Here is a 14,377-nt window from a genome sequence, read left to right on the forward strand (position 1 = left end):
CACGTCCTCCACGGAAGGCGGCGACAAGGAGCTCAAGACCGGCGACAAGTACGGCAAGAAGATCGCTGGTGACTACCACGTTGACCCTCCCAAGGGATACCCCCCTCACGAATCTACCGCGGCCCCAGCTGAGGACCCCAAGGGCCCGAAGGAGTACCCTCCTCAAGAATCTACTGAAGCTCCGAAGGGGTACGAATCCACTGAGGCGCCAATTGAAGACCCCAAGGCTCCGAAGGGATACCCCTCTGACAAATCCACGGAGGCACCGAAGGGGTACCCCCCCCACGAATCTACCGAGGTGTCGGCCAAGGACCCTAAGAGCCTGAAGGAATACGAATCCACGGAGGCACCGGTAGTCGACCCTAAGGCTCCCAAGGGATACGAGTCCACGGAGGCGCCAATCGAAGACCCTAAGGTTCCTAAGGGATACGAGTCCACCCAGGCCCCGGCGGAAGACCCCAAGGCTCCCAAGGGATACGAATCTACCAAGGCGCCTTCCAAGTACCCGGGCGGACTTAAGGACCCAGTCAAGACCACGCAGCCCCCGGCTTACGAGACGAAGCAGCCCGGGTACCCTACTGAGCCTCCGATGAAGACCGTCTTCTAATTGGCCATCCACGCCATCGGCCAGTACCAACAAGAACCAAACAAATCGACCGCGAAGTGCACGTGAACGACCCGGCTCAAGCAAGACTTTCTGGCGCATGCAGCTCAGTTGCATTGCCGTTTTTGATGGCCAAGCTCGTCGCTTTCACGGCACTATACATATGCATGTGTGAGCCTTCAGCTCGTGTTGATAACTCAAACTCAATACACACGTTCAATTTCAAGTTCCTACGCTTGCTTCATTTAACTTTCAAATAATGAAAGATCGTACTCGAGATGATTTGAACACACCTTATCGCTGTCAACAAGCCCTTGGGGTTGGAAGTTATTCGCACTCTGCTACACCGAGGAACTGATTGATGCTACATTTTGCGTTATGCCTCGAAAATTACGGAACTGTATGATGCCACCAGTAACTTCGTAACGGAGCCGAAATCAAGACCATCGCAACAGTGACTGAGTCTAGCCCTTGATCGACTTAGTTTATGCGGAAAACCTTCCTGCTTCCAAATACTACAGATCAACTATGCCGCAAAACAATTTGTAGCGCTTTCGCACACCCGACTGACAACCCATCCGTAACTTCACTCCGCGGGGGATTCGAATTCGCCCACCGGATGCCTCACTCTACCTTTTCAGTTCCCAAATTGTCTTGCGAACGGAAGAACTCAAGTCCACCGACAGAAACCATGGGGGACTACGTCCCAGTCGTCGTTGCCGTCCTGGTCAGCATCGACACGGTTTGGACGAGACCAACGATATCAACCAAGCCCAGGACACTTCGATTAACGCTGAACCCTGGTCTCAGTCTCTCCCTATTAAGCGCTCGCTGCGGACGGTCGATACGACTGATGCTGAGGCTGCAGAAAGAGGAATCATCCCGTCTAGCGTTTACTCCGCTCTCAGCAAGGCTGCAAACTCAAGAAACTCTCAAACAACATGCAGATCAAGGCTTAGCAAAGGACCCCAAGGCCGTGTACAAGGAAGCCGTCTGATGTGGGACTGACGCAGGGATACAGGCTGTGGCTCGCCTGGAGCAAGAAGGTAGGCCGGTATATGATCTGAGGATCCGCAAGACTCAAATAAAGGCTCCAAATTCATCACCACACTTCAAATCAGTTTTGATCCACAGGGACGAAGTTCTGGGCCTCACTCTTCCCAGTGCCTAGTGTTCGGTGTGTTGCTGCCTGATGTTACTGCTACTCGCATCCAAAGTCGCCGGCAGCTCTGTCCGCTTGTTGTCGCTGCCCCAGTGACTAACTGTTAATACTCGGTTATATGTCCTTCAGTCCATTTCTTCGGACAAACTCCAGCGCAGAAGAAAATTGAATGGCATCACTTTCCGCAGAAAGTAGCTTTCAGGCCATTGTGATTCTCCGAAGCAAATTTATCAACACAATCTGCTCGAGTGAACACTTCTAGCACCAAATGATCGCGAGCTCAAAATCTCGGAAGGGAGGCGCTGATGTCGTACAACGCAATGGACGAAGCGGAAATTCGCACTGACGTATCAGCTTCGCTACCGAATCCAGGTGCATGCTTGATTGAACTCAGCCACAACACGCATAGAGTCCACTCAAATTTTTATCAGGTGGGTTGTGGCAGTGCTTCCTCCACTCACGCCAATGACTCACGGGTAGTACAGTAGCTCAAGACTCTCCATTCCGCCGGGCGCTACCAACGCGCGCACCTTGTGGCGGTGGCGCAGCACGTAAACTCCTGGCGCTGCGAGCTCCACAACTCGCAGACGCCTCAACTGGATTGGCAGGACTTACGTACACAGTCTATTTTCGGTGATATCTTGGAGTTTGTATAGGCAGCCCATCACCCCACAATGTGACGACCTTCCCGCAGGACGGATGTCATCCGCGGGAAATGGCTTTGCTCCGCTGCGCTCCGCAAAGGCAGTCGCTGCGCTCCTGCGATAAAAAGATTCTCTCACCTGGCGAGAACAGTGCTCGGCTGGCTGGAATGCTCGTCGCTGGGCCCGCCTCCGTTGGTCCTCTTCTATGTCACATTCACCCCCCCCTCGACCCCCATCAAAAAAGACTGTGTACGTAAGCACTCTCCAACTGGCTTGACCACCGGCGCGTACGAGCTGTAAGACAATGTGGAGGCACCACCGGTGTCAAACCTCCCCAACCAGGACGCATGTGCAACGCTCGAGCGGCCTCAACAGCGCTGGCCCGAATCAACGCCATCGGGTGGTCTCCGAGGTGCCCCCACCTGCCATGCAGCGTGGCGGCCGCGTGATCTCGCTGCACCCGCCAAGTCTCGCCGCGACGCTAACGCGCATTACTCACTGTACCTTCATCGCCGGTGCAAGACGCAAATTTAAAGTCAAACTTTGCATCAGCATTCACCACCTGTACCGTACAGCGCTTCAAAGCGTTCCGAAAGCCCCGTAGTACGGGGCCCGTACAGTGTACGGGGCTTTCGGAACGCTTTGAAGCGCTGGCGTCAGTGCCACGGTGCACGGCTTCATCAAGTGTCTCCGCCCTTGATTGATGTACAGTACTGTAGGTATCGTCATCGGCGGCAAAATATTCGTCGCCCATGACCCACATCCATGAGAGATACCAGACCAGGATCTTGGGCTTGAAGTGGCGAGAATCTTGGAGTGAGCGAGGAGCTCAAGTCTTGAAGGACATGACTGCCTGGCAGCATAGCTAACGCGAAGGTCATCGAGACAGGAACCTTCTCGCCAAGCATGAGCTCTGGCTCACAATGCCGCACTCGTCAGAGACCGGGCCCTTTGCACCCACGCTGGTCCAGGAGACCTCGCGGTGTGGCGCTTTTCCGCGAAAACCCCGCCGCTCTCAAGTGTAAAAGTGTCGAAAGGCCGGAAACTGAGCTTTGCCGTGCGAGATGCAGGAAACACTCAGCCGCACAGCGTGCGGCCATGGGGAACGCTCAGGTTTTCCCATGATTAACCGCGAGCTTTGCCGCGCTCAATTCCTATCACCGCACAGCAAAAAGATCCCAAACAGCGAAAAGATCAAAGATCCCATTCAGTAACTTTCCTCCATCCCATACAAACATTCTGATACATACAGTGTAAAGTTCACGAGTACTAGTCAAATTTCGTGAAAAAGCAGAAAGATCAGAGAGTCGGTGCAAGGGCCGCATCTGAACAGCACCCAGCTGCGGGCAAAGTGCAAGCAGTCACAGCCCTCCACCAAAAAGCCTCCTCCAAGCTCAGCAGCTCATTTCCCGATTCGACGCCAGCCGTCCGCAAGTCTCCACTAACTTTCCCCCGAGAGTACAGTATCCGATCGATCCAATGGCCTTCTCGTCGGTGCTCCAGGTCGCGGCCGTGCTGGCCCTCAGCGCCTCCTCTAGCGCCATGGCCGCCGACGACAGCGGCAGCCTCACGATGGCCGTGGGCACGAACGGCACGACGGTGCAAGCCGAGAGCGGCACGACCGAGTTCGAGGGCACGGAGTACAACCCGGCCAAGTGCGTGCTGCAGTTCCTGAGCCTCGAGTGCGACGACAACTGCGCCGAGCTCAACGGCTACGAGCTCGAGTGCGTGTCCAAGGGCAAGCAGAACGGCAAGGAGAAGAAGATGTGCGAGTGCAAGGCCAACGACGTCGAGAGCTGCCAGAACTCGGCCAACCCGAACGCCACGTCGGGCTCCGTGCCGCAGTTCGGCGAGTGCAGCGACCAGCTGCAGTGCGTCGACTCGTACGGCTACATCGCCACGTCCACGGAGGAGGGCCCCATCTGCGCCGAGAAGCTCCACTGCGTGCAGGAGATCAACACGACGGCCACGGAGCCCGCCTCCATCTGCCACACGTGCATGTCGTGCATCGCCCAGAACGACGCGGCCGACAAGCAGCTCGCGGGCGTCAAGCGCTTCAACTGCTCGGCCATCTGCCCCCAGGAGATCCTCGACACGGTGGCCGAGCGCAACGCCGCGGGCGTGGGCATCGCCGACTCGTACTCGCTCACGGCCTCGTCCGCCGGCTCGGACGACTCCAACTCGACCTCGACGTCATCGACCAGCGGCAGCAGCAGCAGCAGCGCCGCGGGCTCCAGCGCCGCCTCGGCCGTGCCCCAGGCCAACCTCGCCGCCATTGTGTCGGCCATCATCGCCGTGGCTCTCGTCGGCGCCATGAACTAAGCCTAGAGGATGAAGAGAGAGTAAGAGAGAGAGAGAGAAAAGTTACCGGCTAAGCAGCGACCGGTATTATGTTATCAAAGAGCTAAGCTTTCGTTACCCTGCGCCTCCCCTCGAGTTGTCCCTTCCAGTGGAAGTCTTCCCGGATAAGGCTTTGGGTGGATGAATCAATCGCTCTCGCTTCGAGTTGATACATTTTCAAAATTAATGGGAGGAGGAAAGCTAGCTGCGCTAGGGCATTTGATACGCATAGCAACACGTAGTAAGGGTAGATAAACTCATCGCCGACTGAGGCGAACGATCACGACACGTGGAGCTCGCCTAGTCGGCGCGTGATGTCGTTGAAGACGAAGCGGGTGCACCGGTCCTTAATGCGCTCATACTCCGTCGCCTGCAGGCCGATGCGTCGCGACACGGCGCGTTGTGCCTCCTCTGCGTCTGGGGAGCTCGGTGACATCGGCAAGTTCTTCGCCTTGTCCAGGGGGCAGTAGCCCTTGACGGACACGTGTCTTACAGACAACATGCCAGTGCCAGGCTCACGTCGGATCACCATGCCACCGCACACATTGCGTCGGATCGTCCTGTTACCGGGGGCGTCCACTGGCATCGGGTGCAGCGAGTCGTCGTCCACGTAGTCCCACAGGATCATGCCCTCGTCCTTGTTGCGCGACTCTCGGGTTATCACACGAGCCTCCACCTTGATCTCGTCAGCCTCGCGCGTTTCGTCTACGATCTCCAAGATCGGCTCCATCGACGCCGCCAAGTCCGCGTAGAACACGCGCGACTTGGTCACTCCATCGTCTTCGTCTTGGTACACTTCATCCACAGAGCGAGACTGGTACACGGATCCTGGGTAATACACGCCGATGGACCTCATGCTCGTGAACACCAGGTCCATCAGAGTATCCAGCGTGCACTGAGGCGTCTCACGGAACAGGAACACGGACGAAAACTCCTTGATCACGCGGCCGTCACCAGCGTCGTCCGTATTGGGGGCACTGTTCGGCTGGCCGAACAGCTCGCGCATCATGACGTCCGTGTATCCGCAGTCCAGCTCCAGGGCGTCGCGCGTGCCGTCGTGCAGCAGCTTGACCTTGCCCGAGTACACATGACCCGTGGCCAGTAGCCTCTGGGTCTCCTCCTCCGTGTCCTTGAGCACCAGCTTGTTGGCCAGCTCCATCTTGCTCTGCGGGAAGTGGGCCACGTACTCCTTCCTCCGGGCCATCGCGTCTCTGGACGCCAGCGCCGTGTACGAGTGCACCCAGTCGTGGAACTCCATGGTCCTGGAGCTGGGCATGCCGCTCCCGCCCATCAGGGCGCGCATGCCGCCCAGGAAGGCCGTCTGCTGGAACAGCGCCTGCTTGAGCACCTGGTTGTTCTGCTCGGCTAGCTTCCTCTTGCGTCGCTGGGTCATGGCCTCCTCCTCGTAGGCCACTAGCTGGTCGTTGTCTGCCAACTGCGCTCTCCGCTGCGCGCGCAGCTCCGCCAGCTGCGCCGTCAAGCGCACCATGTCGGTCTGCAGCGACTCCACGAGGCACTTCTTCTTCTCCCGGTGCCTCTGCACGCTCGAGGCGATCTGGGACCTGCGGCGCTGCTTCTTCTGCTCCTCCAGCGTCAGCGGTTCCTTCTTGACGCCGGCGTCGGCCACTTTCCGTCCCCTGCCGCGTCCTCTCGGCGCCTTGTTGGGTCCCTTCGCAGCGCTCGCAGCTGGTCGCGGGGCCACGGGCGCCGCCTCGGGAGCGCTGCTGACGCTGCTGGAGCTGCTGTAACCTGCCGGCATGGCGCCTGTGAACGGGGACGCCGGCGTGGCCTCACTCTGTCTCAATTGGGCGTGCTGCCCCGAATTCTGGGCCAAATACTGCGAATTGGGCACGAAATTGACGCTCTGCGGCGGCGGAAGCGCGCTCAGCGCGTCGTCGATCAGCAGGTCGCTTAGGATCTCCCAGTCGCGGTCCAGGTTGGGCGCCGGCAGCTCCGCCGACACGTCGTCGGACGCGGGCGACGCCGCGCCCTCGCTGCCGCTGCAGGCGGACGGGGAGCTCCACGACTGCGCGGAGGGAGGCGGCGGCGACGCGTACGAGTAGGCGGTCGCGTGGAACATGCGCGGGGGCGACGCCGCGGCGCCCGCGGACGCCTCGGGCAGCGCGAACAGGCTCTCCATACTGGGGCTTGTGCTGGGGCAGGCCAGCGCGGATTGACAAGTGACTTGGCAATTGTATTGCGGGATGCGCTCTATGTCGCGGTTGAACCTGCGACAGCGGGAAGGTCTAGTTTGGATAAAGGGATGGAGCGGCGTTACTCGTGGTAGAATGTCTGGATACAGTTGCGGTTTGATGCGTCTGGGTAAGCTCAATAACGGTGAGAAGCAATAAAATGTCATCTAATACGTGATGACAGGTATCCCATTTTTCGTAATTAAGACGGAGTTTTGGTGGGAACGAGGACGAGCCAATCAGAGGCGGGCGTCGTGGGCGCGTGATCAACTGAACTCGACTACGCGCCACGGATTGTTAGACGCACCAGCTCCAGGAGGACAAGCTGGTCGAGGTCATGTTTCCGCGACGCGGCTGAGCGGAGAACGACTCAATGAGGGCGGAAGGCAATCTGCACCTACGTCCTAGTCTTCGCTCCATCGCGTGCGTCGCGCCACGCGACGGCACTCAACGTCGTTGAGTCAACGAGAGGGGCGGCGGACAACTGTCTGCTGAAGGATCAAGGGCAGGATCGGCGGCCTCCACGTGCGTGGCGTCGCGTTGCAGTGGCCATGGAGATTGCGGGACGGGTGTTGCTGTCGACTACGAAATAGCAAGTGGCAGCGGCTTGGGTCGACGGATACAGTAACTTGCTCGTGTTTCCGACGGGATTACTATGACGCGGAGCGAGTGCAGAGAATTTCCAGCGCATCCAGTAATCTCCAAACAGCTACATGTAGAGAAATATGGTCCTGTTCTCACGGGGTTCGCGCACTCCAGCCCAACTGCTCAACTCGACGCGGCCACTTCAAAACTCGCCGTCTTCGGCTAGCAATCCCACCAGCTCGAAATGTTGCAGGCGCTGCTTGGGGTGTTCATCGCCACCACTGTGACGCTCGCTTCGGGTAAGAACGGCACCTTGACGGGGTCGACGTTCCCAACCAGGTCGGGTATCAAGCCGTGGGTCGACCCGGATACGCCCAAAGACCGCCAGGTGTGTATTAGCTCGCGTGGCCGACGATGGGATCTCGTTATGAGCGACGAGTTTAACGTGGCGAATCGCAGCTTCCGGCCGGGCAACGACCACATGTGGACGTCACTGGAGAAGCCCGACGGTGTCAACGGAGCTTTGGAGCTCTATTCGCACAATATGACCTCCGCCAAGTGCGACGACGACGGCACGCGCTACTTCTTCATCAAGGCCGTGGACGAAGTCAACGTGATCCACGTCTACAACATGTACACGCACCCTCCCAGCTACACGGACGCCAGCTTCTTCTATCGCTCGGCAATGGTCCAGTCGTGAAACAAGTTTTGCTACCAAGGAGGCATGCTCGAGGTGCGCGCTCAGCTGCCCGGGGCCGTGTCAAAAGCTTCTGCCAACCCGGATCTCCGCCCTTGGCAAGTCAGGCAAGGTTGCTACTGCCGACTACTACCCGGCTTGGCCGGGGATCTGGCTATTGGGGAACCTCGCAAGGGCCAGCTTCTCTGCGTCCACCAACCGCATGTGGCCCTTCTCCTACAACAAGTGTGACCCCGACGTTTTCAACTCGAGCCACCAACAGAGCTCAAAGTATTGTATTACTCAGTAATACAATTTCGGTATTAATACAGATTGTATTAATACTTATACTCGTTTTTTGGGCGAATGTATAAGGATAATTGAAGTAATACTACTCCTCGGAATTGGTAATACCAGTAATATTTTACGGTTATACTTCCAGAAGCCCCTCCGAACCCACGCAGGCGCTATTTCAGTGCATGCTCGCGCACTTCCACTCTCTATACGTCCTCCGCGGTGCTATTCGATACCCGTCAGACCGCGGGACCCGCGCGAGGCACCGTGCCAACGTCTACCACGACCTTAACAGAAACTTCATCTATTGTGAAAACCGATTAGAATGTCTTATTGGATTGTTAATCCGCCGATTTAGTGGCTTAATAAGACCAACGACCCCCCATTTGTTAAATCCGACCTCCTAATTAGACTGGGGTACCTCGATTTATACTCAAGATTATTACCTAGGACGACTTACAGAGTCAGAGCATATGAGTCGGATTTACATTTGGTAATCGACCGATTAAGCCAGGGCCGGCCGATTTGCTTGCTAGCAGGAAAAGCCGCACGCTATAATACATGTAGCTGAGATATGCAGGCGACGCGTTTAAGCGCGGTGTTGCCGCTGCACTTGGCGAGTCTCGGGCCGAGGTAAATGCATGTTGATCGAAATTGCTAGGCTGCACATAATTACGAGACCGATGACCGATTTAAACTCCGATTATAATTGATACATCCCCGATTTATTGGCCTTCAAATCTGCTATGAGTGATGTTTAACCGACTAATTCAGCAGGACAAACTAATCGGTTTTCACAATAAATGTAAAGGGGAAGTTTGCGTTCGATCACTAAACTAAGCCACCGACATACTTCCCAACTACCCACAAAAATATTTCCCTGCCTGTGCTAATTAAGACCAGTGCCGCGGGACTACCACTACATAGCCACATCTTCAGGTCGCGCTACGCTTGTCTTGGCTGCCTCTGCAACATAAGGACCGTCGTATGAATACTATGAAGAAGGTCTTCAATGCCATTCGGATCGTCAAGGTGATAGGATCGCTTCAGCGTTGAACTGTTCTATGGGCTCAGTATACCGATTGGATTCTCGGCCAACAGTCCAGAAGCTTCCAGGTTAGTGCTGCGAGTCGTGCAACGCTGCTTGTGCTACCTGTGCTGACTGTGATGCTGTTGTCTCTGCGTGTACACAGGCGCTGTTGGCCGCTGGGCCGTGTGTGCTACTGACGCCGGCCATTTGCTGTTGGGCTATGTGCGCTGCTGGGACGTGTGTTGGGTTGCGCCTGTGCGCTCTCGTGGCGTGTGACTCAAGTGGCCGAGGGTTTGGACGAGTATGGTGCTGTTGATGGATGCGACTTACCCGCGCCCATGGAGCTCGTGAGGTTGAGCGCCAGGCCTTCGGGCCTGGAGGATCGGGTTCAAACCCCGACATGGGCATCAAGTATTATGTGTTTTTGCTTTCTTTTTGGACAGGTCGGCTAAGAGAGTGCGTGCTACTCCTGTTGTACGTATTGTGTATCTTATTGACTGTTTAGTGTGCTGCGTGTGCATTTAGGTGAAGCGCAGGAATGGCGGAAGGGCAGAATTGGGTGTCGGGTCGACGACTTCGCCTTCATAGTAGCACTCGCGAAACTGGTCAAGGAGGACGGAAAGGTGGTCTGCTTTGTGAAGCGCACGCATGGCTTTGACGTCCGAGCCAATGGCTACAGCCTGTGAGCCTTGTGGAGCCAAGTATTCAAGCGTCTTCTTCTCGGCTTCGACTCCAACAGCGTGGACCTCCGCCTTGTACGCTGGCGAGGCCGGATCCAGCTTGAACCCAGAAGGTAAGCAGAGCATCATGAATGCAACTGCGTGTCGTGACTCGTGAAGGATGGCTTTGCTAACTGTTGTTGATTCGTACATGCGTGGTACAGCAGTGAACCACTCGAACCACACTGTCGATAGCGCTTTGGAGGCACGTTTGCGCGCGCGCTTTGGCTGCGACTGCTCAACGTCTTCGTGCTGCTGCTCGGTAGTGTTTGTTTTCTTGTCAATAGATTCTGCGTTCGCCCCCAAAACAGCCAGCCTTTCCTCTACGCGTGTTTAGCGGAGCAATAGCACGTCGAGCTGCTGCGACAGCTTTTCGAGAACACGGATCATGTTTTGAGAGGACTCGCCCGCTGATTCTTGTTTCTCTTCTGCAGGTGGATTGAATGCAGCTCGGAGGGTGATCGACCATCCCAACAGCTCGGAGGCCTGTATGTTGAGGACACCAAGGGCTTCATGAATGCGACGGACGTACGGGCTATCCAAGCGATGGCGTTCCATCTCGGGGAAGTGAAGGATCAAGGTCGCCATCAACACTTCGAGCACCTGAGGATCCAAGTTCCAAGACACTGTCGGGAACCAGTGACAGCAGCGAAAAGGAGATCCTGCAGCTTCTCCACGCGCGCTCGGACGACTCCGTCCATGGCGGTAAGGTCTGGAAGTCGGGCGCCCGCTTGCGGGTTCCACCCGCTCAATTGGCGCGCAGCTTGTTGATCTTCGTGTGTTGTGTTCAGCATGTAGGAAAACGCCTTGCTCACGCGCGACATATTCCAGCCCCCGCGTTCAACAACCCAGTTCGGCCTAATGCGACTGTCGGCGTTGGCGTGCATGGCCCCACCTCTTCTGAAGGAGTGCGAGGTAAGTCCCTTCGTGAGTCCACTCTCCTTTGCTGCTGGCAGTCCACTAACCGTGACTAATAGTCTATTGATATAAGCTTGGGCACCAGGGGCCGAGTTGGCTCGACGTGGCTGTGGAGTCTTGCATGTAGGTGCTTCCGCAAGCTCGCGGTCTAGCTGCGCAATCAGCCCCAGCTCGCCATCGTCGTCTTGGTCGTCGGACGCGGACAGCGCAGGTACGTCAGCAAATTGCGGGAAGATGCGAGTTCCTGGAGCGGGTTGAAGGGCGAGAGCGACAGCTAGCACGTGTAACGGGCACGGGAAGGGATCGTTAGGATCCTTAAACAGGGAGATTCCCTGTTGCGAAGCAGTCTTCACACGCTTAAAGCGGAGAAATATCATATCGCCTAGCATATACGCACAGAACGGTCAGCATAATTCGTGGGGTTAATTAATACAAAAATTCAAAATCCTGCACGATTCGTACCGGGGAATACACACAGCTGGGCTTTCTCCAATTGCTCAGCCTCAGAACCACGACCGTAGAGGTACCACATCAACGCCACTAGCACCGCATCCAGGTAGTCGGAGTTGGCGGAAGCGTCCATGTAGAGAGCCGAGATGATAGTCTTTATATCTTTCTTAGTACATGGTGGCGCTTGTTTCGTGACACCTTGCTCCGGCCTCTTTTCACAGTACCGATCTAGAGTTGATAGTATCTTTTGCAGCTTCTTAGCTACACATTGGCTCTGTTGCGGGTACAGATCCGCCAGCCAGTTCTTAGCATTGCCAAAATAAGATAACACAGTGTTCTTGGACAGAGCTACTCCTTGCCTTCCTATTTTTTTCACTAAGAACCACCCATACTTATCCAGAATGACAAACAAACTCTTACCTGTGCTGTCCTTAGAAATACGATCATGCACTTCTGTGAGCGTCAGCTCCTTCTTCGCAAGGAAGTCTTCGAAAGACTTCACAGCCGTCGCTCTGCTTCTCTGGCTGTTCGCAGGAACTAGCGATGCCACCGACATGCCTGTGTGCGTCGGAACGCAGAATGGAGTCGGAGATGAGCTGGCAGGGGTTGGAAACCTATGAATATTTATTCTATTTGTAGTTCACTTGATATTTGTATGGCATACTCGATATCAAATCGCGTTTCCAACCAGATATTGTTGGAATGTTCAGATCAGCGGTTGGCAGTCATTCCCTCGATTTAATTGGTCGAAATTTTAAGCAACGGTAGTGTCTATTGGTTGTAAATGCTAAGAATCGCAGATGGCACACTCCTATTAGCCGGAAGCACCATACAAACTTTAAGGTATTTTTCAGGGGTTAGAATCGCAGCGATATGCTACCATATAGTTATGAAGGATACTTGTTAAAGTTGAGTGCTAAAAATATATACTTAAAGTAGGCAAGTGAGAAAACTATGTACAGCAGAAGCTGTTTCTATTCTACGTGCGATTCTAAGGCCTAGGTACATCATCATTTCCGATGCTAGTTACGGCATGCTAATGCGCTTCGACTTGTCTGTGCCGAAGAGCCCGAAGTGCTTCTCGTACTCCGCTCCAGTGTAGCTCACCGTCGTGTCGTACATCATGAACCAGTAAGACTGGCCCTTGCCACTCGCAAAGCCGTACATGTAGTCGTAGAAAAACTGCGTCATTGCGCCGACCGACGGGACGTTGCCGGCGTAACTCTCACCCGCGTACGGGAACCCCGTCTCGGTCAGGCGAAGCTTGCTTGATCCGAACTTGGACGTCATTTGGCCCCACTGCGCCTCCAACTTCTTCAACGAAGACTGCGAACCAGGCGTGAAGAACGGGTAGATGTTGACTCCGATGACGTTGCATTCGTTCGCCAATGTCCATGCGCCGGAAGCTCCAAGCCACTCGTTGATGCGCTGCACGGAGCCAACCGGCGTGTTGCCCACGCACTGCTTCACTCGTCTGATGTATCCAACGATCTGCTCGGCTGAGTATGTGCCGAAGCCTCCGTTGCGCAGGTTCTCGTTGCCGACGTACACAGCCTCAACCGCCCATGCGTTCCGCTTGTAGCCATCACAAACCGCCTGAATCTCCGCGTCAATCCGCGACGGGTTCCCCATTTGCACGCCCACAGCGACGCGGAGTCCAGCGGCTGCTGCCATGTCGACGACGTTGACGCCGCTCATCAACGCTTCAAAGGTGCGGATACTGGAGAAGTACTGGGAGATGTGGGCCATGTCCGCGGCGAGCACGTTCCAGTTGACGGTCGAGTGGTGCCACGGCGCGTAGCAGACGCCGGTCGAGAGCTTCCTTGCATCTGTAGTGCTAACGGTGAGCGTGGAGGCTACGGCGAAGGTAGCGAACTGCAGCAAAGACACCATTTGGATACTCGGTCTTGTACGGGGCGAGGCGTTTTTCGGAATGACCTCGAATTGGGATTGCTGGAGACCGAGCGACCGCCAGTCTGAGCCAGATGCCGTGTACTGTCTGCATCGTTTAAGCGGCCGCTAGCCTTACGGTTATCTACGATTACGATGAAGAATCAACTCTCGGTCATAGAGTGCAGCATGTGGCCGCCTCAATTTTGCCCGGATAATAAGGTTTTCGATCGCCATTATCCACGAGCAAAGAAGCGAAGGACGCTTTCGCTTCTGGGCGTCGGGAAACGTCGACAGCGTTCGCATGAAACGTAGATCTAAAGTAGTGGGCCAGGATAGTGCGAGAGAAGGCGAATAACGGCGCGGCTCGGATCGTGTTCGCGACTGCACATTGTTTAGCCAGCACACGATTACCAGTCTCAACTGCTGGTGACTCTACCGCTTGATGCTGATATTGAACGCTCTGTATGTCCAAAGTACAGGTGGGGGCTTTACTGCTAGACCGTATCTAACAGCGATGAATAGATAGAGAGCTCGTACTGCAGTCGATCTTTGGTGCATCAAGCACTGACCCGTTATGGAGGAAATATCCTACAGTGTAGCAGTCTTGGTACCTACGCTCGGCCAGGAATTTCTGACCGAGACTGTCGTCGAAAGCGCCAGAAACGCAGTTCGTCGAGCCCAAACCTATGAAGCAGAGGCCACACACACCAAGTCGCCAGCAACGGACGAAGTGCCTCTAGAATCTCAGCTATCTTGCTCACCTTCTTACCTCGAAATCCTCATCTTCATCCGCTTTGAGTGAACAGTGTTAATTCGCATTTTTGAGGGAATGATACCGACGCTTCATGGACAGATTGGCTACGCAGTGTC

At 55.6% G+C, this 14,377-nt stretch overlaps 7 protein-coding genes across 7 annotated transcripts; 4 read left to right on the top strand and 3 right to left on the bottom strand.

Annotated features, from left to right (window-relative positions):
* Positions 1-121: 121 nt before the first annotated feature.
* On the top strand, positions 122-607 carry PHYSODRAFT_481491 (hypothetical protein; the record flags this gene model as incomplete). Its single annotated transcript, XM_009520155.1, has 1 exon — positions 122-607. A coding segment is annotated over one exon (486 nt), but the record flags the coding sequence as incomplete, so codon positions are not given.
* Positions 608-1,295: 688 nt separating this feature from the next.
* PHYSODRAFT_295684 (hypothetical protein) lies at positions 1,296-1,601 on the top strand (the record flags this gene model as incomplete). Its single annotated transcript, XM_009520156.1, has 1 exon — positions 1,296-1,601. The coding sequence occupies one exon, from the start codon at positions 1,296-1,298 to the stop codon at positions 1,599-1,601; it is 306 nt and encodes a 101-aa protein (XP_009518451.1).
* Positions 1,602-3,825: 2,224 nt separating this feature from the next.
* On the top strand, positions 3,826-4,833 carry PHYSODRAFT_284704 (hypothetical protein). The gene has a single exon (XM_009520157.1). It carries the CDS (start codon positions 3,890-3,892, stop codon positions 4,730-4,732), a length of 843 nt encoding a protein of 280 aa, XP_009518452.1. The 5' UTR covers positions 3,826-3,889; the 3' UTR covers positions 4,733-4,833.
* Positions 4,834-4,889: 56 nt separating this feature from the next.
* On the bottom strand, positions 4,890-6,857 carry PHYSODRAFT_541019 (hypothetical protein). Its single transcript, XM_009520158.1, has one exon. The coding sequence runs from the start codon at positions 6,828-6,830 to the stop codon at positions 5,031-5,033; it is 1,800 nt and encodes a 599-aa protein (XP_009518453.1). The 5' UTR covers positions 6,831-6,857; the 3' UTR covers positions 4,890-5,030.
* A 914-nt stretch (positions 6,858-7,771) lies between these two features.
* On the top strand, positions 7,772-8,455 carry PHYSODRAFT_253026 (hypothetical protein; the record flags this gene model as incomplete). Its single annotated transcript, XM_009520159.1, is given in 2 exon segments — positions 7,772-8,215; positions 8,234-8,455. 2 exon segments carry the CDS (start codon positions 7,772-7,774, stop codon positions 8,453-8,455), a joined length of 666 nt encoding a protein of 221 aa, XP_009518454.1.
* Positions 8,456-10,048: 1,593 nt separating this feature from the next.
* PHYSODRAFT_324406 (hypothetical protein) lies at positions 10,049-12,170 on the bottom strand (the record flags this gene model as incomplete). Its single annotated transcript, XM_009520160.1, has 5 exons — positions 10,049-10,522; positions 10,598-10,849; positions 10,891-11,546; positions 11,627-11,776; positions 12,035-12,170. 5 exons carry the CDS (start codon positions 12,168-12,170, stop codon positions 10,049-10,051), a joined length of 1,668 nt encoding a protein of 555 aa, XP_009518455.1.
* Positions 12,171-12,640: 470 nt separating this feature from the next.
* PHYSODRAFT_485023 (hypothetical protein) lies at positions 12,641-13,507 on the bottom strand (the record flags this gene model as incomplete). The annotated part of the gene is made up of 1 exon (XM_009520161.1): positions 12,641-13,507. One exon carries the CDS (start codon positions 13,505-13,507, stop codon positions 12,641-12,643), a length of 867 nt encoding a protein of 288 aa, XP_009518456.1.
* Between the last annotated feature and the right edge of the window lie 870 nt (positions 13,508-14,377).

This window comes from Phytophthora sojae, assembly GCF_000149755.1.
Source record: "Phytophthora sojae unplaced genomic scaffold PHYSOscaffold_2, whole genome shotgun sequence".
NCBI classification, from domain to species: Eukaryota; Oomycota; class Peronosporomycetes; order Peronosporales; family Peronosporaceae; genus Phytophthora; species Phytophthora sojae.

Excerpts from the sequence above, each read along its gene's own strand:
- PHYSODRAFT_541019 (XM_009520158.1), bottom strand. The coding sequence starts at position 6,830 with ATGTTCCACGCGACCGCCTACTCGTACGCGTCGCCGCCGCCTCCCTCC.
- PHYSODRAFT_284704 (XM_009520157.1), top strand. The coding sequence starts at position 3,890 with ATGGCCTTCTCGTCGGTGCTCCAGGTCGCGGCCGTGCTGGCCCTCAGC.